This window comes from Corvus cornix, chromosome 4, assembly GCF_000738735.6.
Source record: "Corvus cornix cornix isolate S_Up_H32 chromosome 4, ASM73873v5, whole genome shotgun sequence".
Lineage (NCBI taxonomy): Eukaryota > Metazoa > Chordata > Aves > Passeriformes > Corvidae > Corvus > Corvus cornix.
This window is the reverse complement of record NC_046334.1, coordinates 70,361,635-70,388,098: the sequence shown is the minus strand read 5'-3', so window position 1 is coordinate 70,388,098 and position 26,464 is coordinate 70,361,635. Positions and strand designations below refer to the sequence as shown.

The 26,464-nt window shown below is 47.4% G+C and overlaps 1 protein-coding gene across 1 annotated transcript in view; it reads left to right on the top strand.

The window, feature by feature from the left end:
* Positions 1-26,159, top strand: part of SMOX (spermine oxidase) — a 49,802-nt gene extending 23,643 nt beyond the window's left edge. Inside the window, exons 2-7 of the mRNA XM_039551087.1 lie at positions 2,126-2,360; positions 6,219-6,445; positions 14,327-14,500; positions 17,355-18,054; positions 24,250-24,410; positions 25,678-26,159. Of these exons, the coding sequence (XP_039407021.1) occupies positions 2,153-2,360; positions 6,219-6,445; positions 14,327-14,500; positions 17,355-18,054; positions 24,250-24,410; positions 25,678-25,815 (1,608 nt within the window). The 5' untranslated portion in view covers positions 2,126-2,152 and the 3' untranslated portion in view covers positions 25,816-26,159. The remainder of the gene's footprint in view (positions 1-2,125; positions 2,361-6,218; positions 6,446-14,326; positions 14,501-17,354; positions 18,055-24,249; positions 24,411-25,677) is intronic.
* Positions 26,160-26,464: the final 305 nt, after the last annotated feature.

The window sequence follows — 26,464 nt, the reverse complement described above, 5'->3', positions numbered from 1 at the left end:
CCCCCAACAGCAGAAGGACGTGGAGCTGCTGGAACCAGTCCAGAGGAGGCCACGGAACTGCTCCAAGCGCTGGAGCCCCTCTGCTCTGGAGCCAGGCTGGGAGAGCTGGGGGTGCTCACCTGGAGAAGGGAAGGCTCCGGGGAGACCTCAGAGCCCCTTGCAGGGCCTAAAGGGGACTTACAAAAAGAGGGAGAGCGATTTTTACGCAGGCAGACAGTGATAGGAGAAGGAGGGAATGGTTTTAAACTAAAGAGAGCTTTAGTTTGGACATTAGGATGAAAATCTTACCTGTGAGGGTGGGGAGGCCCTGGCACAGGGTGCCCAGAGAAGCTCTGGCTGCCCGTGGATTCCTGCAAGTGTCCAAGGCCAGGTTGAATGGGGCTTGGAGTAACCTGGGATAGTGGAAGGTGTCCCTGCCCGTGGCAGGGGGTGGGAATGGGATGAGCTTGAAGGTCGCATCCATCAGGATTCTGTGATCTGTTGGGCTGCGGCCGTTGGGAGCTGCTGCAGCGGCAGTTGGAGCTGAGGCGAGGCCGGTTGGGACAAGCTGCAGTGGCAGAATCAGAGTTGGCACACACTGTGCAAATCCCTCTTGCAGGTGAGTCCACAGAAGGGTGGATTGAGCTGAAGCTGTTTCAGCTGAAACTAAACATTTTCAAAATAGTTGTCAGAGCTCCAGTGGAACCACCTCTTCATACCACTGCCTAAATCACTGCAGTCTGATGTCAGCTCCCTTACAGAGAGTGGATATTGCTTGGTCAACATACATAAATTCTATAAAATCCTGGAGAAAAAGGGACTCTCCAAGTGAAACTGCTGTTTGCGTTGTGTTTCATTAGTTCCTGTGATCATATACTACGGTAGGCCAGCAGTGTTTTAAGACCCTTCTGGTGATGGAAGAGAGGAGTAGGAATCTTTGTCAGTGGCCAAATGTTGGGAGAATTGACGAAGAACTCAGAATGGATATCCAGCAGCTTGGCAACAGGTAGAGGCAGCACACTAGCTCCTTGGATATCTCTGTGTTTGGGGAGGGAGGAGGGGGAGGCTAGGAATTGTGTGCATGCTTTATCCAAATCACTGGGCACCAGCTGATTCCAGGGCTGATAAATCCTGGGCTGAGTGTTTTTCCTTTGCAAATTGGGACTGATGTCAGCTGAGGTCTGGAGGGGTAAGAATCTCTGTACCCTGTTCTTTGTGCTCTTGAGGGCAGGTGTGAACCACCCAGAACCAGGGAGGTACACGCTGGCTTTTGTGAATAATTACATCCTGCAGTGGTCATCCCTGATCAGGGTTTAACGTTAACCATGGGCTCAGGCTACTGAGTCCCACCTACTAAAATGATGTGATGAGACCTGAGAACTAAGGGTAGACAGCAGTAAAAAGGTGGCTTCTAGGAGTTTGCAAAGGAAAACAGGGTCCTGCTTGGAGGAGCAGCTGAATATGTTGGGTAGGTGGAGATTTGGGCAGATTTGGACTAGTCAGGATTTGTGGGTTTGAACCTCTCCATCTAAGCCTGGGGCTGATCCAGATGTGGCAGGACAGTGTTGGCTCCAGGGGCTGCATTTTGTGAAATTTTGGACTGGCCCTTGTTGACTTTCATCACTTTAAACATTTTGCTGCCTCTCCCATTTCTGTAATGGCCGGTTTGAGATCTGATCTCTGTGCTTTGAGCTAAATCCTCTTTACCTCATCCCCTACTTAGAGGATCTGAAATTTAGGCTTTGTGGTTGCCACAGTGGCAAAGTGGAGTTTCATTGCTGGGTTGTGGAGCTTGTCAGCACTGGGGACGTGCTTCTCTTTCTTTTAAAAGTCTTCACCACAAAATTACCACTTTTGGAGGTTATATAAAAAGATGGGAGTTTGAAAGTCCTTTGGCTTGTTTGGAAATAGTCTACATGGCATGAAAGAGTGGAGATTTCTGGAGTTCTTGGTACTCCAGGCTAAAAAGTTGTTTTGCATCCCAGCTTGACCTCAGTTATCCTTTCTTTGCGTCCCATGTTGAAGGCTGGGTCTAATTCACCAAGTTTTTCTTTTCCGCTGGACTTCTTCATTTCCCATCCTTTTAACTGCAGAGGATAAGCCGGACCTGAGCTCCCTGCACAAACCTGTCTGCTTCCTCCCACAGGTTCCTTAGAAAGAGAGCTTGGACGGCATGCAAAGTTGTGAAATATCTGCAGACAGCACGGATGATCCTCTTAGTAGTGGCCTACGGAGAAAGCGACAGCCTCGAATAGTCGTGATCGGTGCTGGGCTCGCGGGCCTGTCGGCAGCCAAGGCGCTCCTGGAAAGCGGATTCACGGATGTAACTGTCCTCGAGGCGACCGACCGCATCGGGGGCCGCGTGCAGAGCGTCCAACTCGGTGAGAGCGGCGCCTGCAGAGGGGTGGTGCTGGGCTTTGTGTGCCCGTGGGGCCAAATTAGCCTCAGAAATGGGGATATGTGCACGTGCAAAGTTGTTTGAGGTGTGGCAGTGTCAGGAGTATAAATATAGAAATCCTTAGGCTCCTTTTGGGGTGGGGCGGGGGGGGGTGTGTTTCTGTGCTGTCTCGTGCCTCGGTTCCGACCCAAGGCGGCTCCAAACCTGTGCTGCCACAAAATAAAAGATTGGGGTGATTGTTTTTGCTCGCACAGGAAGGGCTCTGTGCAACAGGTCTGTGATTGAGTAACTGTACACAGACAGTTTCCACCTGGGTTTTCCAGCTTGACTCTTTCCCAGGAGCAGCCAGTAAATCTCCAGGCTGTTGAAGGGCTGTTTCTCAGGTCTTAGAGCCCTTGGAAAGGGGAAACCCCGAGCTGTTCTGCTTCACAAACAGCCCCGTTCATTTCCCTAGAACTAATTTACTGTGTAGGGCGTTCCCACTGGGAATCAGGCTTCTGGGAAAACCTCTTCAATGTATCCCTTCATCCTGATTTGCAGCTTTCCTACCTCTGCAGCTTCCTTTCTCTGGGTGTAATAAAGGTGCAGACTCTGGATATTTGAATCCCAGTCAATTTTAAAATCTCTACATGCAAAACTCCTGGAACAAACATCGCCCTTCACAGCACAGGAGTCAAGCTTTCCCTGGTATCCAGAAGGACGTTGCCTGTCTCTTCTCTGCAGGGGCATAAAGCTCTCTGCTTTTCCTGAATTGCTTTCCTGATTTCAATTAACTGATTGTGTTTCTGATCCCACTCTGGATGTTACCTTTGGCCTCTTGCTGCCCTGCTTTCTTTCTATTTCTTAGGTGCTTACATCACTTACTGTGTTCTACTCGATGAACTCAGCACAGTAAATAAACAGCAGCCTCCTGTGAACTTGCAGAAGGGAAACCAATGGAAAGGCAGTCGGAAAACTCCAGTCTCCAGGGGTTTGAGTTGGGCACTTTACATTCTGCTGGACTTGGCATAGAGGTTAGGATGGGAAGTGTGTCCTTTACTCACAATCCGCTGTATTAAAAAATATCCTGGATCGTGCCTGTGAGAGGAGGGAAGTGTGAAAGAGCTGAAATCTTCAGGGAGCAACAGATCATTCTGCCAGTGCACCTGTGAAATAGTTTTGGTGTTTTACTGTTGAGACTGATTCTCTTATCTTTGCTCACCTTCACACATCTTTGCCTTTGCTGGGATTCCACCTCCTGCTCATTAACACCTCTTAATTAACAGGAGAGTAGAGCAGGTGTTTCAGTCTGGAGGAGGTCTCTGAGTTTGTAGATTTTGTAACTGTTATTTGCAGAGCAGAGGCTGGCATCTAGAGTTTTAAGTATTTTAATAATTTTTTAAAACTACAAACTGCCTTTTCTTACCTTCTGCAAGCTCTCAAGGTTGCCCTGTGTGGGTGTGGGCTGCAGTTCTCTCCCAAGGTGGGTCTGTGTTCTGGCTCTGGCCTCTCCCCTGTCTGCACACTTGACTAAAGGTCTGATTGAGATCTTCAGCAGTTACTAATTAGGAGGAAATTCTTCCCTGTGAGGATGGGGAGGCCCTGGCACAGGTTGCCCAGAGAAGCTGCGGCTGCCCCTGGATCCCTGGAAGTGTCCAAGGCCAGGTTGGATGGGGCTTGGAGCACACTGGGATAGTGGAAGGTGTCCCTGCCCATGGCAGGGAGTGGGAATGAGATGGTCTTTAAGGTTGCTTCCAACCCCCAAACCATTCTGTGTTCTGGTGGCACCTGCTCAGGATTATATCTGAATCCTTCCCCCTCACTGAGCCACTCTGTCTTGTAGGGGACAGCATTTTCCCTCAAGTGCACAGACTATTGCTTCTCAGCCCAGGGGAGTAATTTGGGTATTCAGAGGTTTGGTTCTAGCACAGGTGAGGCAGAGGGTTTGTGTGTTTGTACACTGTGTGTTTCCTGCACATGACATTTGTATCCACATTTGTATCCACTGCAGCTATTTCAGAATAGGATACCCAAGAAACGGCCAAGAAGGGCTGCAAAAGGAAATGTGAAAGTTGCCATCCCTATCCAGGAGACTTGAAACACAATCTGTGTGTTTCTCTGTTTTTTTTAAATTGTATTGGATGATTGATTCCAAGTAGATTAATATTGAACTGAAAATCCTTTAAGGCCCTGAAAGTAAATTGGCTGTCTCTGTTTAAAAGGATTGTATTTAATTTTACAATTTAAAATAATTAATCATTTAACTTACACCTGGTAAGAACTGGCTTATCTGCTTGGTAGTGGTGATAGTGAGCATGAGTATTACGGGCAAGAATTAGTTTTTAATTTGTTGGTATTTGATTATGTTCCACACAGCTAAATAGGAAGACAGGAGAACTTGGAACACATCATCACCGTTACCAGCGCTAAGGCAGCAGCAGGACCTGCTGGCAAATTGTTTTCTTTCAAAGAGCAGGTGTCTCCAGCAGGATTGTTTTGCAGCAGAGAGCAAGCTCGTGACCTAGAGCAGGAGGCAGCATTCCTGCTGCTGCTTGGTGTGGGCTGAGTTGCAGGAGGATTGCATTAACCAGGGGACTGCCACTGCAATATTGATGAGCTCTCCAGCTTTGGCTGCCAGCATTCGGTCATTTCCACCTGGCTGGGTGCCCTGGGGATGTGTTGGAGTCTGTGGCACCTGCAGTATTCCCATTTGTGTGTTGGTGCTGCTCTCTGAAGCAGGTGCTGTGGTGTAGAAACCTTGTACTGGATTGCAGGTCTTGAAGGGCAGTCAGCATGGTTCTTACTGACAAAGGGGCTGCTTGGAAAATGAGATCCATGGAGCTTCCCTCAGAGGCAGGGGCTCAGCTGGGGAGCAGCATTCCTTGGAGCTTTCACCCTTTAAACCTGACTGCAGCACGGCTCAGTGCTGCAGTGCCTCTCTGTCTGAGCATACATTTACATGTTAAACAGTAAATGATAGCTGGGAACTGCACTGTCCTTTCTTCATCAGGCAGAATCCTGTTAACTATCCCGCTTAATCAGGCATTCCCACACCGCTGCGGGGATGGTGGGAGATGCCCAGTTCTGTCAGACTTTAAACCAGCTTGGGACTTCTGAGAATCTGTCAAAATGTGGGGGGAAGACATGACCCAAGCTTATTTTTAGCACCTTCTTTCTGCTGCTGAGCATCTCTCTGTGCTCTCAGCCCAGTCTGGCAGTGCTGGATTTGGGGGGAACAAAGCCCTGATGCAAATCCCGATAGTTTTAAGGGATGGGGAGAGTGGGGCTAACCAGACTCTTTGTGTTTTTCAAGCAGAGAGTACAGGTGATGAAAACAAAATGCTTTTGATGTTTAGCCTGACAGTGTATCTTTTAAAAGAACCTGATATATAAATCTCCAAAGGCATAAATAATATACAACTTCTTTACTCATCTGGGGAATGGAAGTGCATGTTTTATTGCAGTTACTCTGAGGTGTATTTGTAAATAACAACCATTTTTAGTCACAGGACCAGGTTCAGTATTCAGGCCAGTGTTGCTATCCAAATTTCCTACATCTCCCTGCTGGCAACAACCCTGGTAAGAACTGGGAACTGAGAAGGGCTGAATTTCTCCTTAAGTAGCAGAGGTGTGTCACTGTGATGGATCTTTATTGCAACATCCCATCCTAACCTGTATTCCAAAGGACCAGTCTGAAGAATGCTGGCATTGTGTCTAACAGAGAAAACTCCCTTAAGGGATGTTCAAACATGTGTTGTCCTTGGGCAATTCTGCTTTTGCACATTTTATTCAGGGTTGAGCGTGAGAAGCTGTCAGGAGAACAGGCTTCCATAACCAGTTTGCTTGGCTTCCTCTCCTGCAGGGCATGCCACTTTTGAACTGGGAGCTACGTGGATTCATGGTTCACATGGAAACCCAGTCTATCATCTAGCAGAAGACAATGGTTTGCTTGAGGAGACCACTGACAGCGAGAGGAGCGTTGGGCGCATCAGCCTTTACTCCAAGAATGGGGTGGCTTATCACCTCACCAACAACGGGCAGAGGATCCCGAAAGATGTGGTTGAAGAATTCAGTGATTTATACAACGAGGTTGGTGTCCAGCTTACTTTGTCAAGTGGTAGATTTGCCTGGAACACTGAGACCCCTTGGCAGTTAGAACGTTCCAGGATAAAGGTTGAAAAACAGTGATGTCTTTAATTTCTTTGCAAAAGAAAAATCAACGCTAAGTTTTCTGTCATCTGCTTCACTGCCCCCCATTTGCCCCTGATGTGGGATTAACTCTCTGTGGTGAGGAAGAACAATCTTCCCATGTTTGTCATCCATTTAATCACTTCCAGCAACTATTTCTGGGGAGATCCAGTAATTTGCTGGAGAAAGTTGCTACTTAATTAAAAGAGTAGTGGAGGGATCAAATTGCTAAACAAAGTACAAGGCAAAATCTTAGCAACAACCAGCTAAATGTTGTACCCCTGTGACTTTTTATTGGTTATAAATACCATGGAGTGTTCCAAAGTCAGTGCAGTGTTGTAGGAATTGTAAGTTTTCTTGCATCAGAAGGAAAGGAACATCTTTTCTGGGAGGTTCAGACCAGCACAAACTTCAGTTAAGGTTATTTTAACTCTTTTGCTTGCCAAAGTTAATTATAATTATTCCCCACATTTTTTTAATATTGCTTATGAAGTACATTTAGAAGGGTCAGTGCAGACTGTGTGGCCCTCCAGGTAATGTGATCTCTCACTGGGTTGTATAAAATGGAACAAAACATGAGTACTTTCATCAGGCTGTAGCCATGCCTAAAACCTTCAGATTTTCATCTAACAGCGAACTTCAGTATTTGGCTCTTGGCTGAACACTCATTAGATTCAGGTTACTCTTGCATACTTTGTTTAAAAATATGTCTGGGATCATTAGAAAAGTCACTGTAGCCTGTAAAGAATTACCAAAAATTGCGTGGGGAGCAGTAAAGGGGAATTTTTTTCATTTGAAAAGATTTTTGGCACTGTCCTGTGTCTCTGAACTGGAGTCAGTGATGGGATGGCACAAAATCATTTCAGTTTTAGAGAGGAGTAGTAGGAATTTCAAAGAAACCTCATTGTGGGAAGGATTTAGCAACCTGTGGACAATGTCTTGGACAAGTGCATGTGGATATAATTCATCTGAATGATTTTTCATACTGCTGGATTAAAAAAGAATGAGAATTTTTTCAGGCAGAGAAAAAGACAGGTGAGATGTGTGTGGAGGAAGATTAACAGCAACTGGGGCTCGAAAGAGTAAATGAAAATACTGCAGTGAGCAGCATTATTTATGTAAATGGAACGCTGCCAAACTGCGTGCAGGGCTCGGTGATAATCCTGTCTGGAAGATGATAGCAAAATCTTCAGCGAAGGGAGGGCAGACTCCAAAATGAGAAGGGAATACAAAGATGAGAGCCACTTAGCTTTGAGATAAACCCCGTAAGATAAAGGCCATAACAAGGTACCAGTGTTTTAGAAATGATTAATTTGGTAAATCTACCCTTTCTAAAGGGGAGAGAAAGGGGCAGCCAGTGACACGAGAGAACAGCACATTAAAAGTTAATCTTCTTTACACAACACCTAATTAGCTTATCATTACCACAGGATATCTTTATTGCTAGGAGACAGAAAAGGCTTTCACATTTATGGCCTCTAAAAATGTCTGCAGCCACTCGTGGCGATAAAAAATATGTAAGGGATAGCTGGAACCAAGCAGGGGTCATCAGCCAGCCCCTTAATTGCTCCTGCTGGGAGGGGCTTTCTCTGCCTTCCTCCTGAGCCTGATGGAATTTCTTGCAGGGGCAGCTCATGGTTTCCTTGAGCTGCTTGTCCCAGCCCTTTTGGGGTGCCAGGCTGGAGGATCTATACTGATTTAAGACATTTGGCTGTGGTTTATTCCCTGCTCTGCATAGGAGAAGTGGGAATTTAGGCGAGCTATGTGATCTCATGAAAGTACCCAGTTAAAGTGAGTGTAGGAAATACAAGTGCCCTGGAGGGGCGTGTGGCTCTGGAGACAAGTTCCTCTGCATAAAGTGCAGGGATGTTTCTGATTTGTGTTTTGTCGTGTCGCCCAGTTCCCCAGAATTACTGTGAGACTGGTGAGGCCCTGGCACAGACTGCTCAGAGAAGCTGTGGCTGTCCCATCCCTGGAAGTGTCCAAGGCCAGGTTGGATGTGGCTCGGAGCAATTTGGTCTAATGGAAGGTGTCCCTGCCCATGGCAGGGGGTTGGAACAATACTGTCCTTAATGTCCCTTCCAACCCAAACCATTCTGTGACTCCCTGGGGGTTTTTTAGCATGTTCATCTTTTTTTTTTTTTTCCCCCCAAAGTTGTGTTGCTTTAACTGGTGGTGAAATGAATACTGGGGAGGAACGGCAGGAATTTTCAGTTCTGAATCTCTGGTTTTTTTTGGAGACAAGTTTTTTGAGTGGTTTTGTTGAAGCATCTTGAGGTTGTCCAGGATACAAAGCCACCTTACTGATCGTTAAATCCTGAGGTAAGGGTCCTCCCTTATCTCATGGGAGCTCCCAGACCCTCCTCAGGTTATTATTGGGAATCCCACATCATGTCATCTCATCCCTTTAGAGGAGGCTGAGATGGCAAAGGCTGTGTCCCACCCTGTCCTGAGTTGAAAAGAAAGAACCCCCCACAAAACAGCCAGCAACCCCATGATGGATGTAAAGCGTAATCAGGGATGTAGGACTGGCATGAACAGTGGAAAATGTATTCCTGAATGAGCAGGAAATTTGTTACCATTCCAAAGGCCTGCCCTCCGTGCACAGCCGGCTCGCTCCCCACGCACTCACACCCTGCCTGCCTTTCCCTGCAGCTGCTGCTGGGCTCCAGCCTGTGCCTTCAGCTCTGCTTCTCCATCTGGGTCTCTCTAGCCCTGGTTATCTTGTCATCTGGACACCAAATTCTAGGGAATTCAAAATGTGGGGGGTGTCCCTTGAGTGTTTCACTAGGGCATGTGGAGTGTCTGAAACTGGATTGTAGGAGGGTGAGGTCTTTCTATGCTGAGTTTTCCTGGAGTGAAAGGCAAAGCACCCCTGTACCTCCAGAGCTTTGCCTCACTAATTCATCTGGAAAGTCCTTAGGCTTTTTTCCAGGCACTTGTCCAATCTTTTCTGGCTGGCTTCTTCTACCTCAATACAAGTTTTGCTGCTTTTTTGTTTGCAGTAGCCTGAATTTTTAATAGCTGTAGGGATGTCTCACAGAAGCCTTTATTTGGTTATGAGGAAGCCGAGCAGTCAGACTGCTTGAAGACTGCTCAGCTCTTCATTTCTCCAGCAGAAAGTTCCTTAGGAGAGGCTGTTGCCCTGCACTGAGGTCAGTCAGGATCTGTCATGAGCTTGTGACCGAGGTGACCTGAATTCTCCTTGTGGAAGCAGAGCAGTGCCTTCAAGGAAGGTCTTCAGTTCTGCAGAGCATCCATCTGGATTCCCAGCCATGCATTGCCAAGGGAAGCACCATGAGACAGGGCAGGACTTTTAGGGTTGTCCTTCTGAGACCGTGTTCTCTGTGGGGTTGGCACTGCTCAGGGTCATTGTCACTCCATTTGTTCAGTCTCGGAAGGAAAAGAGGCACTGCTGGGAGGTTCCCCATGGTGTGATGCCCACCTCATGTGTTTGTAATCTTCCTGCCTTCCTGTCCGTTCCTTCTAGGATAACTGAGGGAATCCTGGGGCTGGGAGAGGATTTTGGTCTCTTTCTGCTTATACCACATGTGCATGATCCTCAGGAAAGTGACGAGAGTGGGACCTCTGAGGGAAATGTCTGCAGCTTCAGGGTCTGTGTGTGCATAGAACTCCTCAGAAAATGTGAACAGGGACAATTTATCTCAGACTTGTTCCTCTGTCCCTGCTAAGTCCTCATTTCCCTTCCCAAAGAGGTATTTAAAGCCAACTCCCAGGTATTAGTGAAGGGTGGGAGGGAGGTGGTGAGCTGGACATGTTAAATGCAGCTGAAAAAATCATACAGTCCATCACCAGCCTGATTTAGGAAAAGTGCCTGTTTTTACTTCAGCTTTTCAGCAAGGATGTGGTCCCTAGAGATCTGCTTCCCAGGGACCCTCCCTTTAACAATCAGCTAATTAATGGCCTTGTTATCTCTCAGCTTTCTCCTGTGTGCTGTGAGTTTCTGGGGGAGGGATGCAGCCAAAGAATGACAACGTTTTCTTTCCATCCTTCTCACCCCCACCCCCCGTGCTGGGCTTCCTGCCATCCCCAATTAAGCTCCAGTGCCTTGCCTTGCAGTTATCATGGAAAGCAGGACCAAAGGGCCACCGAGAGTCACCGTTCCCTCCCTGCCTCTATTGCCCTGACAGATGTCTGGCCTGGGAACAGCGCAGCCCTATCTCCACCAGGGCTTTTTACTGGACAGGGATTAAGTCACAGCAGTTTTTAAGCCAAGTGAGAAAAAGACAATGCTGGGCATCGTCACCGGCGCTGACAGGAAGGAGTGTGGATGGGGATGTGCTTTCCTGACCTCCTTCAGTGCGGAGAAACTTCTTTATTTAGCTGTGTTCTTCCTAAGAAACTGCCTTTTCCTGTGGTGGAGGAGCACGTAGGTAGTAAATAAACACATGGAGGAGGAAGCCTGTAGGTAACAGAGGGGACATCCCTGCTGGAATCCACATTCCCTGCACAAACCCTCGTTGTGGGATGCCCCAAAGCTGGTCAGAAAGAAGACAGAAGATGGAAGCTGAAGTGAAGCTGGTTTAGGACTATAGACATTGAATTAACTTGTTTTAATTTCTTACTTTCAACCCTTTCTGTCTTTCAGACCCAGGGATTTGGGGTTGTTCAACATGGAGAAGAGAAGGCTCCAGGGAGACCTTCCAGCACCTTTCAGTGCCTAAAGGGGCTCCAAGAGAGCTGGAGAGGGACTTGGGACGAGGGCCTGGAGTGACACTGACAGTGTCAGTGCCCACTGTCAGAGGGCAGGGTTAGATGGGATATTGGTAAGAAATTCTTCCCTGTGAGGGTGGTGAGGCCCTGGCACAGGTTGCCCAGAGAAGCTGTGGCTGCCCCTGGATCCCTGGAAGTGCCAAGGCCAGGTTGGATGGGGCTTGGAGCACCCTGGGATAGTGGAAGGTGTCCCTGCCTGTGGCAGGGGGGTGGGACTGGATGGTCCCACTTTCAGGTCCCTTGCAACTCAAACCATTCTATGATTCTATGAATTCCCTGCAGGATTGTGTGTAAACCTTCAGAATGAGGGGAGGAAATCTGCTTAGAATGAATGGTTACTTGAGATGTTTTCTGTCTTCCGTTTTTTTAAGACAGGCTTCCAGGGTCACTTGTTCTGTCCCAACCCAGGGGAGCTTTAGAGTGAGAAATGCTAAGGTCATCCTGCTGGGATGTGAATTTGTCAGTGGTAGGAGCTGGGAGTTGATGCAGTCTGTCCTTTGGTTTTCCTCCCTGCTTGTATCAGGTGTGTGATAATAGAAAAGCAAAGGTTTTCTGGACTGTCTGTGGTGTAGCTCTGCTTGCTGCCGGACATGGAGCACTGGGTTTGGATACAGGGAGATTTTGTAGGGTTAACTAGAAAATCAGCAGAACCTTTCAGGTCATTCTTGATGCTGCCTTTCCCCAGGATCTTTGAGGGAAAGCTCATTTCCACTCTCTCAGGAATGCTGCTGCCATCAATCACATCATGCTGAAATGATTGAAGGAGCATGGGTTTTCAAATCCTGCAAGTACCTGTTCCCAGTGACCTCAGTGGTGGTCCCATAGGAATGACAGTGCTTTCCCCACCTGGGCAAGGAAAGCCTGGATAATTCCAACTTCAGACAGCACAATTCTACTCCTGCTTCATTGGAAATCTATCTTAAATTATGTCTCCTAGTGAACCTTTTCCATAGTTTCTTATACAGGATGTGTTTGCTGCACGTGTTCATTAAAAAGCACATTTTGGGCATCTTTTTCATTCTTTAAGTCTGACAATATATCTCTCAATGTAGGAGCTGCTGTTGTTTTTCCTTTTGCTTCTTGCCTGCAACAGCTTCGCCTTCTGTTCTTCCTCAGATGGTTCAGCACCCCCAAGAATCATAGAATATACTGAGTTGGAAGTGACTTAGGAGGATCAAGTTCAGCTCCTGGGCCTGCCCAGGAAAACCCCCAGAATCACACCCGGTGTCTGAGAGTGTTGTCCAAATGCTTCTTGAACTTGAAAAGCAAGGAGATAACAGGAAAACCAATAAATCCTGATGTGATTAAGCTTACCTGCTGTCTGATCAATGGGATGGCACTTCCAGGAAAGACTTTCCTTGATGGTTACAGCGCAGAGAACTTGTGCCTTCCTGCTCTTCTCCCTGTGGGGCAGTGAAGAATATAATGGTTAACAAAAACATAGCCAGGCTCACTTCTCCTGTGGGCCAAGTGGTAGCTGGGTTTTAGCAGGGCTTTGCTTGTCCTGTGAGTGTGTTATCTGCTTACAGAGCTCAATCAGCTTATGAAAGCCGAGCTGGTTGTGCTGACGCAAGGTCTGTGCAGCCCGGACCTGCTGCAAGTGCTTGGGGCCTCAGAAATCCACAGACCTGAGAACCAGGGGATGCTGGAACTGCTGAAGTTTCCTTTGCTGGAAGCCTTTGTTTCATACAAGGTGTTGGGCTCCACCTTTCTTGTGTGGGAATCTCCTTGGACTGGCTGTGTCCCGGGCAGTGTCTGCAATTCTCTTCTGTCTTCAGCAGTCCCACTCATTTTCCTTGTGTTTGTTTCTTCTTGGTTTTTATACTTTATTTCACCCTTTTTTTTTCATTCTTTCACCTATTTTCTTCAGTTTCTTCCTCATCCCGTACTTGTCAACTCACCTTCCTCCATTTGCTCACAGACCTCCTCTCTCTCACTCCTACCACTGCCATGTGTTTTTCCTCCTCTCTTTCCTCTTCTTTCCTCTATTTTGCCTCCTCAAATTCACTTTATTCCTAAAACCCAAGACAAAATCAAGCTCTTGGGGAAAATCGGAGTGAGAAGAACCTAAACCATAGTGGATTAGCTCTATCAGCAGGGAATGGGAAGTTCCAGGAGCCTTTGAAGGCAAGGCTGCCACAGTTTTACCGGCTTCGTACCAGATATTTACTGTAGACTTCAACTTCTCGATACGTCCAAATCATCTGTCTCCAAAAAACGATCATAAGTTGTAATCAAACCATATTTGGCAGGAAAAACTCCCCAATCAGGGATATCCTCTCCGCTTGTGAGAATATTGTGCACCTTGTGGTGTGATGTGAATGAGAAGGGGACACATTCTGGACAAACAAGTCATTAATGGGATGTGCTGCATTTCTGAGAGGCATCTTTTGAAAGCTTTCCTGTGTTAAAAGATTCCTTCTGAGTATTCTTCCAGAGAAAGGAAGAGCCATGATGCAATTGCAGGCTCTTCTGGCAATATTGTAGATGGAAATACAAGTTACTGCAGGCAGCCACAAGCAGAGGGCTGAGGTGGATGGTGTTTCCTCACTTTTAAGTAACTTGCATGCGAAAAACTGGGGTTAAAAAATACCAGGAATATCTTGTTCAAAAGAAGAATGATTTGTTACAAGGGGTTTTTCTTCTAGCTCCTGGTGGGGAGCTCTAGAGATGTCAATGTTTTCACGTGGATCTATACCAGTCCTGTGCTCAACGAGTAAAATGTGTGTGTGTACAGAATTCCCTTGCTGTTTGTTGCTTCCTATTTTCATAGGACAACAGAAAAACAACTGTGAAACTGAATTCCCCACTCTGGTGGATTCCTTCTAAATAGTGGAGAGAGTAGAAGGGCTGGTTTCAGGTTAGAGCAACCTGGGATTTCACCTGGGACACGGAGGTGGGAGAAGAGCTGGTGCTTTTTATCAGATGTGAGGAAGGACGTGGGTTCTGCTGGGAGGAGGAGATGATCTGAATGTGCTGGGTTAGGAGGCGTGAAGGAGCATCCTGCTGGGAATCCCATGGCCCATCCTTGTGTCCTGTCTCTGGCAGGTCTATAACCTGACTCAGGAGTTCTTCCAACGAGGTAAACCAGTCAATGCTGAGAGCCAGAACAGTGTGGGCGTCTTCACACGGGACGTCGTGCGCAAACGCGTCAAGGCCGACCCGGATGACACGGAGGCCGTCAAGAGGCTGAAACTGGCCATGATCCAGCAGTACCTGAAGGTATGTGTGCACATCTTTGGGGTGGTTTATTTTTGTTTAAACTAGGAGCAAACAAATCCTGAACCTCAGGCACCTGGCTGAGCCCTGCCCTGCCCTGGAAATTGTTTTCTGTGCTCTCTTGTAGTTTGTGTTTATATCGACGACTTTCCCTCCTGAGGCAGATCCAAAGACAATGGGCTGCAAAGAGTAATTCCTTTACTTTTTTTTTTTCTTACCTTAAAATCCCAGTTTTCTTAATAGAAGAGGCTTTCCTAGGCCTTATTAAATTTTCTGGTGTGATTTAGTGTTTTTTTACCTGAAGCTACTCTACTGTCAGGTTCTTCTAGTAGTGTCTTATCTTGTGACTTACACCTGCACCCCCTGATCCTGCCTGAGTGATTTTTACCTCTCAGAGACCAGAAGAAATGTAACTTATGATTCTAGTAATTTGCTGAAGAAATCCCCAGAAAGCATTTTGAAGGTAAAGCAATAAAACCCAAGATAGATTGTATAAAACCATCTTTCCACACGGCTTCAATAGTTCTTTTTATCTCCTTGGTGCCTTGGCTAAATGAGTTCTCTGTGGGATGAGGACTTAATGCTGCATCAAGCACTCGACGAGCAAAGTGTATCAGCCATTTCTATTTCAATTAGAATGACTTAAAAGCTTCTGAAATGAGGCAGGGGAGGCAAGCAGCACTTTGTCATGTGTTCCCTGTTTTCAGGTGGAAAGCTAAACCAAAGAGGAATAAAGAGTCTCACAGGAGATTTGAGATAAAGTTGAGGTTTGAACCCTGGTGTCCTGAGCCTGATACCTCAGCATCCTCACCCAAAACCTTGTATCACAGAGTGTCTCCACAGCTGCCATGTAAAGCCCAGTTATTTATTGTGTTACCCACGTAACAGCACCCATGCAGACAGGGTTAAGTCATTGGATACAGCTCTGGGTTTCCTGGTGGCTTCTCCTGTGGTTGCTCCAGGCTGCCACAGTCAGAGCTGTTTCTGCAAGTCCTGCAAATCCCTTCTCATGCAAATACCTGAGAACAACAAAGCTTCTCATACTTAAGACTATCAGATGACAGAGTGGGGATTAACCTGTCTTGGGTTAGAGTTTTGGTAGTTGCTTGTTTCTCCCCCTGGCTTTTTCCTTCATGGTTGAAAGAATCAAACAGCCACCAGTGTTTAACGTCATAATGAGGAGTGTCCTGTTGGAGGATCCAGGCAGGATGAGGATCCTGCTGCGTGCCCTGGGGTGCAGGGTTTGTGTTGTGTGACCCTGGGGGAGCACTGTGAAGTGCTTGGATGGGATGAACCACAGCACAGTCCAAGGATCGGTCTTCACTCATTCTCCACTGGCGCCATCAAGCAGTGACCAGGACAGGGAAGGCACCTGTTTGTCCCTGCAGTCACAGGAGCAGCCTGGGAACTGCTGGTACAACCCTGACTTGTTTGCTTTATCCCAGCAGAGATTCCTGCCCTGCACCAGAGTGCTCCACAGGGAGAGGATCTAGGCTTGTCAGGCTTCCAAACACAGTCATTAAAGTGTGGAAAGGCCTGGAAAATAGGTCAAAGGGTGAGGTAAGGAATTGTAATATTCCTTAAAATGCGTAGAGAATTACAGTATGCGAGGGATCTGACTCCAGTGATGTGAAGATTTTAAGATCACTGTGTCCCGTGCATCAGGATTATCATTAGAAGCTTATCACAAGACAGGCCAAACATCCTGCCTTTGTTCCAGGGATTGTTAGGAGCTACGGCTATGCCTAATGCTCCTACAAACATTAACCAACAGGTTAATGGATCTAAAGCTTTGGTAATCACATCAAACACACGTGGCTCACATCTTGGCATTTCCCTTTCCCCGTCTCTTTCAGTTCCTCCTGGGCCGGGTCCTCTCACCTCTGGCAGATTGTTAGCTGGCTGATTGCTGACTGTTTGACAGCATGCTGAAAGCTGCTGACAGCAGAAATAGCTGCCAAAAGTTTTTTGTGGCTCCTAGTGACAACATTTATTAGCATTGGAATGAGCATCTGATTAATGCAGCTCCAGGTCCTGCTGTAGGAGCACCAGGGAGCAGGTCCCTGGCCACTGAGGGGGTTTTAAAGGATAGAAAACAGAACTGTAACCCAGAATTGTGCAGAAGCAAAGGCATAATCCTGCAGGGAATTCATAGAATCACAGAATGGTTTGGGCTGGAAGGGACCTTAAAGAACATCCAGTTCCATCCCCTGCCATGGGCAGGGACACCTTCCACTAGACCAGGTTGTTCCAAGTCCTGTCCAGCCTTGAAGACACTTCCAGGGGTGGGGCAGCCACAGCTTCTCTGGGCAACCTGTGCCAGGGCCTCACCGCCTTCACAGAAAAGAATTCCTTCCTCATATTTAATTTAATTCAACCCTCAGTTTAAAGCCATAATTCTTTCTCCCGTCACTCCAGGCCCTTGTCCAAAGTCCCTCTCTTGTTGCTGCCTGTATTTCCACACTCTCTAGCTCTTCTGTAGCACCTTTAGGTACTGAAAGGTGTCAGGAGGTCTTCCCAGAGCCTTCTCTTCTCCAGACTGAACAGTCCCAGCTCTCAGCTTGTCTCCAGAGCAGAGGGGCTCCAGCCCTCTGGTCTCTGAACTCCGAATGGTGCAGCTGTTGCTGAGGAAACCCAAACTCATTACCAAGACAAAATGGTTTCTATTGCTGCAAGAAAGGCTAAGGATTGTTTTTTGTCAGATCCTAGGGCCAAGTACTTCTTTACTAGCAAAACTAACCTGGTTTCTGAGTGGGATTCAGCACTCTCCTGCAGCTCCTCTGTGCCCTTGCAGAGCTATGCTGTGACTAAAGGAGTTGCTCTGTGGCAATGTTGCTTTTGTGTTGCTTTTCCTTAGGTAGAGAGTTGTGAGAGCAGCTCCCACAGCATGGATGAAGTCTCGCTGAGTGAATTTGGGGAATGGACCGAAATCCCCGGGGCTCATCACGTCATTCCTTGTGGTTTCATTAAAATCGTGGAGATTCTGGCCCGCTCCATTCCCAAGTCTGTCATTCAGCTCCGCAAGCCGGTCAAGTGCATCCACTGGAACCAGTCGGTCAGCAAGGAGATTGAGAGGGTGGCTGACCACAACAGTGACCTCCCCGAGGAGAACAAGGGCTCCAATGTCTTCGTAGAGTGCGAGGACTGTGAGTTCATCCCAGCTGACCACGTCATTGTGACTGTGTCCCTGGGAGTCTTGAAGAAGCGCCACGAGAGCCTGTTCCATCCCCGCCTGCCTGAGGAGAAGGTGATGGCCATTGAGAAATTAGGAATCAATACCACTGACAAGATCTTCCTGGAGTTCGAAGAGCCTTTCTGGAGCTCTGAATGCAACAGCATCCAGTTTGTCTGGGAAGATGAGGCAGAGAGCGAGAGCTTGACTTACCCTGAGGAGCTGTGGTACAAGAAGATCTGCAGCTTTGATGTGCTGTACCCACCTGAGAGGTACGGCCACGTCCTCAGTGGCTGGATCTGTGGAGAAGAGGCTTTGATTATGGAGAAGTGTGATGATGAAACTGTGGCAGAAACCTGCACCGAAATGCTACGTAAATTTACAGGTCAGCTGTGCTCTGGTGGGAGAGGGAGCGTGGGGCTGGGGGTTGAATAACCACGAGGAAGGAAATGCTTTAAAGTCATTTTTAGTCCTTTGGCATTTTGTGTCCCTTTGAATGTGCATGTGCTTCCAGCGTAGCTCCTGCTTGGGTGTGCCTGAGAGCTATTTATACAGAGGGGCTGATAAACCAGCTCAGGAAGTGGTGGGCAGAAGTGCTGGAGGATTCCACATCCTATGCTTTATTGAATCACAAATAACTCTTCAGCAGCTGAAGCTGTCGGGCTCTGAGGGCTGATCTCAGCTCTGGAAAGCAGCACGGCCCCTTCAGAAGTTGAACCTGTTCAGATCAGGTGAGATGTGTTTGAATCACACCCCTGACTTCCATTCAATATCAGCTCTATGGAAATCTCAACGGCCTAAATTTCAAAAAATCCTTTGATCTTAAGAGTTCCCATTTTCTGGGTGCAGCACTGAAACCTTACTGGACTTCATATTCTCTGATTACACATCACTTTAAAGGCAGCAGGAATGAGGCAAATCTTAGATGTATTACACCGAGAAAATCCAAATGAAATCACTTAATAATACTTGAGTGCTGGGCTTTAGTTTGTCCACAGTCACTTCTCTAGAGGTCACACCTTCCCAAGAAAAGTGATTTTTGTATCTGCAGAGGTCTGTGATAGCGTCTGATGGGAGACACTGTGCAAATGCAGGTGTAAGGTAATAACACTGAAAGAAATAGTGGTGGACTTTTTAGCAGTTTTGAAAAAAGGTTTTGAATTTACACAGGATTATGAGCAGTTGTAAGAGCAGCATCCTCCAAGATTGGATGTGGTTTATGCCATTCTAGAGACGACTTCTGTGATTAAATGATTTATATCTTCCTGCTAGCTCGTGTTAGCCCAGTCTCAACACTCACTGGGTTTTCAGCCTTGCCTCTTGTCCATGGACCTCCAGCTAACTGGGGAAATTTGCCTTCACAAGTGCAGCTTTCTCCTGTCCTTACTGACCATTGGCTATCAACAATGTGGAGATCCAGAGAACCACAGAATCACAGAATGTCCTGAGATGGAAGGGACCCATCAGGATCATCATGTCCAGCTCCTGGCCCTGCACAGGACACCCCAACAATCCCTTTGTGCCTCTCAGAGCATTGTCCAAACACTTACTGAGCTCAGACAGGCTTGGTGCTGTGCCCATTCCTTGGGGAGCCTGTTCCAGCGCCTCTGGGAGAAGAACCTTTTCCTGAAAGGGCCCTGGAATCTGAGAACTTCCTGCATAACTGCTACAGCCAAAGGAGGTTTTAGGTTTTACCACTCTCTCCAGGAACTGTAGGGTGGAGACACTGGATTCAAAAGCTCTGATTCAGTGCCCAAACATGCATCCTTATTTCCGCTGTGCCTCCTGAGCTGTTCGTGTTCAGGGGTGTTGGGTGTCCCGTGTCACATCAGTCTCTGTGTGCCGTCTTTTGCCTGACCTCAGCAGGGAGCTGCTGCTCTCCACAGGCATAACAGGAGGCTCTTCTCTCTAACACCAAGTTGTTCCAGTGCTGACATCTCCCAGACAACCTTGTTCGTTGCAGCTTTTCATGCTTAAGACCTCTTTTTAAAAAAAAAACAAAACAAAACAAAACACTTCCATTCATCAGCAGGAATTTGGCTCTTTGGGTCTGTTGTAGTTTGGCACATTGGAATTTGCTCTCCCTCTTCTTTCTTGGGCTTCTTCACAGTTACTGTTTGTGTGTGTTGGATGTTCCTCTCCTCCTCCCAGCATGGAAATGTGTTGGCTCTGGGCCGTGGGTCTGTGCTGCAGTTGCTGTTCCAGCTGATGCTGCACCTGGTCGCTGTCCATCAGGCTCTTCCACAGAGCTAATCCCAGGTTATCTCTCCCTGAAGAATTCCAGACTGGATTTACCAGGGCCTTGCCCTGCAATGAGCATTTTGTGTATCAGCTGAGAAGTGGCCTCACAGCTGCTCAAAAGCGTGAAAGGAAAACCTGTTCTTGGAGCACCCATTACCCAACATGACCTGTTCTACTTTCTGCCCCTAAAAATCTCGTCTGTAGAAGACGTTTTCACAGATCTTGCAGGATTCCCTGGCTAAGGGAGCTGGGTTTATATCCTGTTACTGTTGCTCCCGTTTTCCCTAGAGGTTCCCAGAAGGAGCAACACCTCAGGGCTGACCTGGGCCAGGTGCCAGGCTGGCTGAAATAACAGAAGTGTGCTCAGCTCTCCATGCACCTCCTGTCTTCTCTGCTGATCTGTTCCAGGGGGAGTGTGAGAGGGGATTAGAGCAGCTGCCCATGATACACCTACAGCCGCTTCTGAGCACGGCCGCACTCCTCTGGTCCAATTAGCACCACCCAACCCAGCTTTTAAAGCCTTTCCCACCACTCAAGCTCACACAAGTCAACCACCCAAGTTAGAAGACTAGTCCTGCCAGGATCCTGACCTCTGTGGAAAGCCTGGATCTTCCATAAGGCAGCTCAGATCTTCCACACCTCACTTGGTGCTCTGTGACATCTTCTGAAGCAGCTTTTCTCTACTGAGATTAGAGGGAGCCTTATAGTCAGTAATGAAACAGATACTTGGGGCCTTCTAATGTTCACTCTGCCTTTTATGGCTTTCATGTTCTGGGTATGAAATGCCCCATGCTCTTATTCTTCTGAGAAAGAATTCATGCATTACAGGTGGGTTCCCATCTTTCACTGTGTTTTCCCAGTCTGTTGCTCATGGTGGCCTTTCCTTTGGCTTCAGAGTGTGCTATACCAGTTTTAAGTTAAACCCATTCTTTTAGACTCACACTGAGAATCTGTCTGAGAACTGACCTTGAATTTCCCTCGCAGGTCGGTGTTGGGGATTATCTAGCTTTGCTGTGTAAAGCTCTGAGGATTGTTCTAACCTAAGAGCCATCAGCAATTACTGCTTTTCACAACTGGATGGTGAAAAGCAGTGTCCTCCAAATCTGATTAAATTGACTACCTCAGAGCAATTAGGAGCCTTGCTCTGCCTTCTTTGTTGGATAAGCTCCCAGAGTTAGAAGCCAGAGGCTCCCAGCTGAAGGGATCACTGGAGCCTGCCAGGCTGCAGCTGGAGATGCCCTGAGTGGTCCTCTCTGACCTCCAGGTATTTCTCTGCAGGGGAACAGATCTGTTTTAGGTTCTGCATCACATCTCCCAGCCCCATGTGGGTGTCTGGGTACCCACTCTGGTGGTTGTAGTCACTAGTGTGGGGGCAGTGCCACAGATGTCCCTTGATGGAATCTTAGATCCCTGCTCTCAGGTAGGCAAATAAATTTGGGTGCCTTAATTTAGATGGGTGAGTTGATTTTATGATAATTTCATCAGCCCCATAACCAATAAGCCTCTGTAGCCACACCTCCCAGGAGCTGAATAAAAACGGGATTGTGTGAGGCACAGGGAGTTGTCTTCCATAGCTTCACAAGTGGAAATCTGTGGCATGAAGATAAATGCCCTCCTGTTTTAGTGAAGGCCAAGATCCTTTTTTTAGTCATTTAATCTCTCTTTGGATGTTGGAAACCGAGAAGTTTCCACATCTGTGTTGTTACTTTTGTCTGTAGACAAAGGCATGTTTACTCTGTTTAAGAGCAGATTGAGAAAGTCCAGTTAAAGTCCATGTTCCTTGAAGGACTGTGGCTCTCAGTCTTTGTAGTTTCTGTCTTCAAGAAGCAGCTCAGAATCAGAGCTTGTGCTACATGCTCCTGTCTGGTCTTCAACCAAAATCCCCCTCCAGGTCTCCTGATTCTCCTCTTAGGAACAGCTGCTTGCATTAAAAGGTGCAGACATGCAGAATGCAGGGGCACAATTGCTGCACAGTGGACACTTGGGTCCTGCTAATGTGGCTGATGTGCTGCAGACCCTGAAAGGAGCTCGTGGGAATGGATGTGGATATGGAGACATGCACCAGCTGCAGAAGAGGCACCACCAGGCTGCTGCAGAGACTCCTTTTTTTAAAAAACCCCTCGTGGGCTGTTTTTGTGTGGTACAGTGGGATGTGTGGCTGCCTTGGCCCTGCTTGGGGAGTGTTGTCTGACAGCTTCCACCCTGTGTTCTTCTGGGCTTTCCCACAGCCCTCAAAAATAAAACACAGTAACTTATTTCTTTGACACATCTGAGAGCTCCCTGTTCTCAGACTCCCTTGGGCTTTCCACTTCCAGCATTCCTGCTTTGAAGAGCCTTGCAGGAACATATTTTAGAGGCCTTTGTTATGCAAAGCTCTTACTCCTGAAACAACATTGCTTTATAGGATGTGTTTTGTTTGTGGGATATATTTATTTGCTAGTCTGTGCCATATTTTGATCTGGGGCCTGGTTATAAAGTGGTCACAGTGTACTCTGGGCGGGCCATCCAGGAGCCTCTGCTCTGTTCCAGCCCTGTATTCCCTAGCTCTGGCTGACAGGATACTCACAAAGCAGAAGCTAAACCAGGACCTGCTCTTGATTTTAAGGGATTGATGGCACAGTACAGCTAAGTAATAGTTTATGAGAACTAAATAATGCAGTGCCTAAGCCATGTTTACATTTGGGTGTCTCCCTCTGTAAGCTGGGATGAAGAAAGGGGGGGAATTTGGGTTGTCTCATAGCAGGCTGAACATCTTGAGTTGTCACAGAGTCAGGGTCTGAAGCAGGCACAGTTGTATCCCAAAACTCCTACTTCTTGCCTGTCAGTGTCTTGGGATCACAGAATCATTTAGGTTCAAAAAGCCCTTTAAGATCATCAGTCCCAACCACTTCCCCAGCACTGCCCAGGCCACCACTGACCCACATCCCCAAGTGCCACATCCACACGGCTTTTAAATCCCTCCAGGGATGGGGACTCCCAACACTGCCCTGGGCAGCTGTGCCAGGGCTGGACAGCCCTTTCCATGAAGAACCATAGAATGGTTTGGGTTGGAAGGGACCTTCAAGATCATCGAGTTCCAGTCCCCTTGCTGTGGAAGATTTAGGCTCAACCCAGGAAGACTTAGACTCAACCCAAGTAGCTGAACCTTGCCTGGATATGTGATGTTGCCTCAAGGGTGGGTCTGGGCTCCTGCAGAGGGAATTTCTCTTCACTGGAATTCTCCATGTCCTTCCTCCTGCTCCTTTCCTGCCATGGCAGATATGATCACAGGACTCTTTAACAAGAGCAGTGACACTGAGATGGGTCCAAAACCAGCCTAGCAGGAGGATCTCCGAAGTGTGACTCTGCCTGTTTGTACCTGAGGCTCTTGTGCCACCAGCTGGTGGGCTGCAGTCCTGGATGCTGTTCTCCTGGGCTCTTTGGGATGGGGACAGTGGCTGATGATGACCCTGTCACGGGTGCATTCTTCGCCTCTAAGTCCTACATCCTCTTAGAAATGGAAATTCTACAGTGATCTAGAAATCCTGCTTGTAGCCTCAAAAGCCTTCTTTCCATGCCTTGCGCATTAAATAAATAGAGTCTTCTGGATTTTAGCTTGATTTGGGGGGCAACTGGATGGGCAGCTGTTGGAACAAGTTAATACAGGTTTTGAGAACTTTCTCACAGGTTTTTCAATGCCCCCACATAACAAAGATTTGCCTCCTAACATAATTCCTTTCCTCTTTGGAGGCACATCTCTCTCGCAAGGCTACCTAAACATCCAGTTTAGACTGGGCACTCAATTTAATACCTAAATTTTGGTGAGATCAGTCATATGCTTGATTACCACCGGGCTCCCCGCTGCAAATGAGCCCAGAAGATGTTTTGTATTTTCAACCAGACTGTGTCCAGGGTCCCCTGAAGCTCCCCAGTTTTTCAGGAACGTGAACATTTTAATGATCCTTTCCAAAATGAATCACAGAATCATTTAAGTAGGAAAAGGCCTCCAAGATCATGGAGTCCAGCCTCTGACCCAATCCTCACCTTGTCAAGCTGACCAGGGCACTGAGTGCCTGGTCCAGTCATGGCTTGGGCACCTCCAGGAATGGGGACTCCCAACACATTCCTGGAAAACAGAAGAGCTGAGATGAAAAGAGAGGCAATTTCTGTTATATAAATAGTTAGAACTCAAAAATGGAAGAGAGATCTGGTTTCGGGGCTCTTCACTGCAGCCTGAGGGCTCTGCTAGGATAGATGTTGAATAAATCAGATGGAATCCCTGTCACCCACACCTTGCTCAGTCAGTGCCCTCTTCCCTCTTGGACACAGTCTGACCTTTTGTCTTCTGCTTTCCACCCAGGGAATCCAAACATTCCGAAACCTCGCCGGATCCTGCGGTCCTCCTGGGGCAGCAATCCCTACTTCCGTGGATCCTACTCCTACACCCAGGTTGGGTCCAGTGGGGCCGATGTAGAGAAACTCGCGAAACCACTGCCTTATGCCGAGAGCTCCAAAACTCCTGTGAGTATGGCCCACATGAGGTCTGTGGCAGTAAAACTGACGTGACACTGGGCAGCAGGCTTTTGGGGAGGGGAGGCTGAAAGAGAAAATCCCTGCTTTGGCCTCCAGTAGTGTGTTTTCCCATTTTTTTTTTGGACAAATGATGCCTCTCTGGACAAATGATGTGTGTAGGTTTTTACCCCTTTAAATGGAATGCCAGCATCTCAGGATTCCTGCATCTCTCCCTGAATTTATCAAGAGCTGCACATGCATGTGACTTCTGGAATTGTGATGTCTGCATTTAATGACCATCAGCCTTATTGTCCAGTTCAGAATTCCTCAGGAAAAGCATGTGTTAATCTGTTTTAAAGATCATTATTATTATTATGACCCTGCTGATGTCTAGGTCTGAATGTGTCAGAGGTGCATGCTAGGAAATCTTTCTGTGCTGGCAGTACAGGCTGAGAGAGGCCCACTCTTTGGCAGGGGATGATGAATTTTCTCTCCAGACACTGCCTTTGCTTTTTGAGTTTAGCAGGGAGAGCTGGAGCACACATGGAGATGGTTACACAGCCGAACTCACCCCATCACTCAGGGTTATGTGTCCATATCCAAAGGCTGATGAAAATGCAGCCTCCAAGCAGCTGCCCAGTCCATTTCCTCCACCAGAGCCTGGCCCCAGCAGAAATAATTTTATTCAGTGCAGAAATCTACTTAAGAAAACCCAGCAGGAGCTTTAGGAACCTTTCTGTGTAGTCCCCAGGTAAATCCTCCCAGAAATTCCTGCCTCAAATCTGAGTTGCATTTCTAGCAAGCACCTCACTACTGGTATAAGAGATACAACTCTGTGTCTCACCCTCTGGGTTTTGAGACATGACTCTTATCCTTCTGAAGTTGCTGTCCAGAAGAAAAATTCCCTTAATGCCTAAAAGGCTGAAGTGTAATTTAGGGGAGCAGAGGGAGGAGATGGTACGGATCAGGTGCTCTGTGCCTCGTGCAGGGTTGTTCAAGGTTTTTGGAAATAGTTATCTTGTGGTGCACCTTGTGGGGGTTTTGAGAACAGGTGGATGCCCCATCCCTGGAAGTGTTCCAGGCCAGGTTGGACGGGGCTTGGAGCAACCTGGTCTAGTGGAAGGTGTCCCTGTCCATGGAACTGGATGATCTTTCCGGTCCCTTCCAACCCAAACCATCCTGTGTGGGAGGGCACAGAAAGTTTGTCTCCTTTCAGCCTCCCACCTGCTTCCCAGTAAGTTCTGCTGATCTGTGCCCCTTCTGCTGTGCCCTGCAGCCCATGCAGGTGATGTTTTCGGGGGAGGCCACTCACAGGAAGTATTACTCCACGACCCACGGTGCTGTGCTCTCTGGGCAGAGGGAGGCTGCTCGGCTCATCGAGATGTACCAGGACCTGCTGCAGTGCCCGACCTGAGGGAGCCCTGCCTGACCACCACCACCTCCTAAATCCTCCTGCAGGTGTGTGGAGGGGTTCTGTTTTATTTCAGTTCACTGTAGAACAGCCTTTTATCTTTTCTATTAAAAAAAAAAAAATAAAAAGCTCTAACTGTTAAAAATGTTAATCATCAATAGCTTCATTTCCATGTGCTGTATTGTTAACAGGGAAGGGTGCTCCTTTGGTCTGGTAAACTGTTTCTCTGTCATTTCAATTCTAATTTCACTTTTGGTGCCTATCATGTTTGTTTCTGGTTTCATTTTTTTCTTTCTTTCTGTATTGTAAGTGCCTTCTATACTAAAATAAATGTTGTAATAAAAAGACTGGGTGCTGTGGTACTTCCTGGACGCTTCACTTGGTAACTTTAAACTCTTTTATGCAACATTACAAAAATAGGGTTTTTTTCTCTTCCTACAAAATGTGGAGTAGGAGGAAAACACGTTGAAATAAGTTAGAAACACATTACACAAATGGTGTTTATATGGAGAATTTCCTCTGCCTTTGTGGTACAATCCTGAACAAAAAGGTCTGGTTAGGGCAGAGCTGACAGCACTGTGGTCAGTGTGGTCACGGCCCCAGGGCTGACAGACCTCATGGAGTGTTTGGACATCGCTCTCAGGCACAGGGT